The following is a 484-nucleotide window of genomic DNA, read 5'->3' on the forward strand; positions in this document are numbered from 1 at the left end:
GGGCTGTAGAGGTTGCCCATGGAGGCCAGGCTCCGCTCGTCGCGCATGAGGGTGAAGCTGCCGCTCACGTTGCCGGCCAGGCGCTGGTGCGGGTGGTGGTGGTGGTGGTGGTGGTGCGGGTGGTGGAACTTCTCCGAGACGGTGGAGATGGGCGGCAGGTGCTGCAGGGGGGTCAGCGTGGTGTAGGTGCTGCTCAGGCTCATGCCGGAGGGTGACTCGCAGGACATGCTCATGGCGGGGTGCAGCGGGGCGGCCAGGCTGTGCTCGGCGCGGTAGTCGCCCCCCTCCAGGATGGAGGCCATGCCCGAGACCATGGCGGGCCGGCCGTGCGGCACCAGGTTGCGGTGCGAGCCCTGCCGCCCGTGCGCCGGGCTCAGCAGCTCGGCGGGCTGCGAGTGCGGGACGCCGTGCAGGCTGCCCAGGTTCTCCATCGCCAGCTCCATGGTGGCCGCCGGGCTCTGCCGCTGCCTCGCCCGCTCGCTCG

At 72.5% G+C, this 484-nt stretch overlaps 1 protein-coding gene across 1 annotated transcript in view; it reads right to left on the bottom strand.

Moving 5' to 3' along the window:
- ONECUT3 (one cut homeobox 3) overlaps positions 1 to 443 on the bottom strand; it is a 25,280-nt gene extending 24,837 nt beyond the window's left edge. Inside the window, 1 exon segment of the mRNA XM_009284886.1 lies at positions 3 to 443. Coding sequence (XP_009283161.1) covers positions 3 to 443 — 441 coding nt within the window.
- Positions 444 to 484: the final 41 nt, after the last annotated feature.

This window comes from Aptenodytes forsteri, unplaced genomic scaffold, assembly GCF_000699145.1.
Source record: "Aptenodytes forsteri isolate BGI_AS27 unplaced genomic scaffold, ASM69914v1 Scaffold391, whole genome shotgun sequence".
NCBI lineage: Eukaryota > Metazoa > Chordata > Aves > Sphenisciformes > Spheniscidae > Aptenodytes > Aptenodytes forsteri.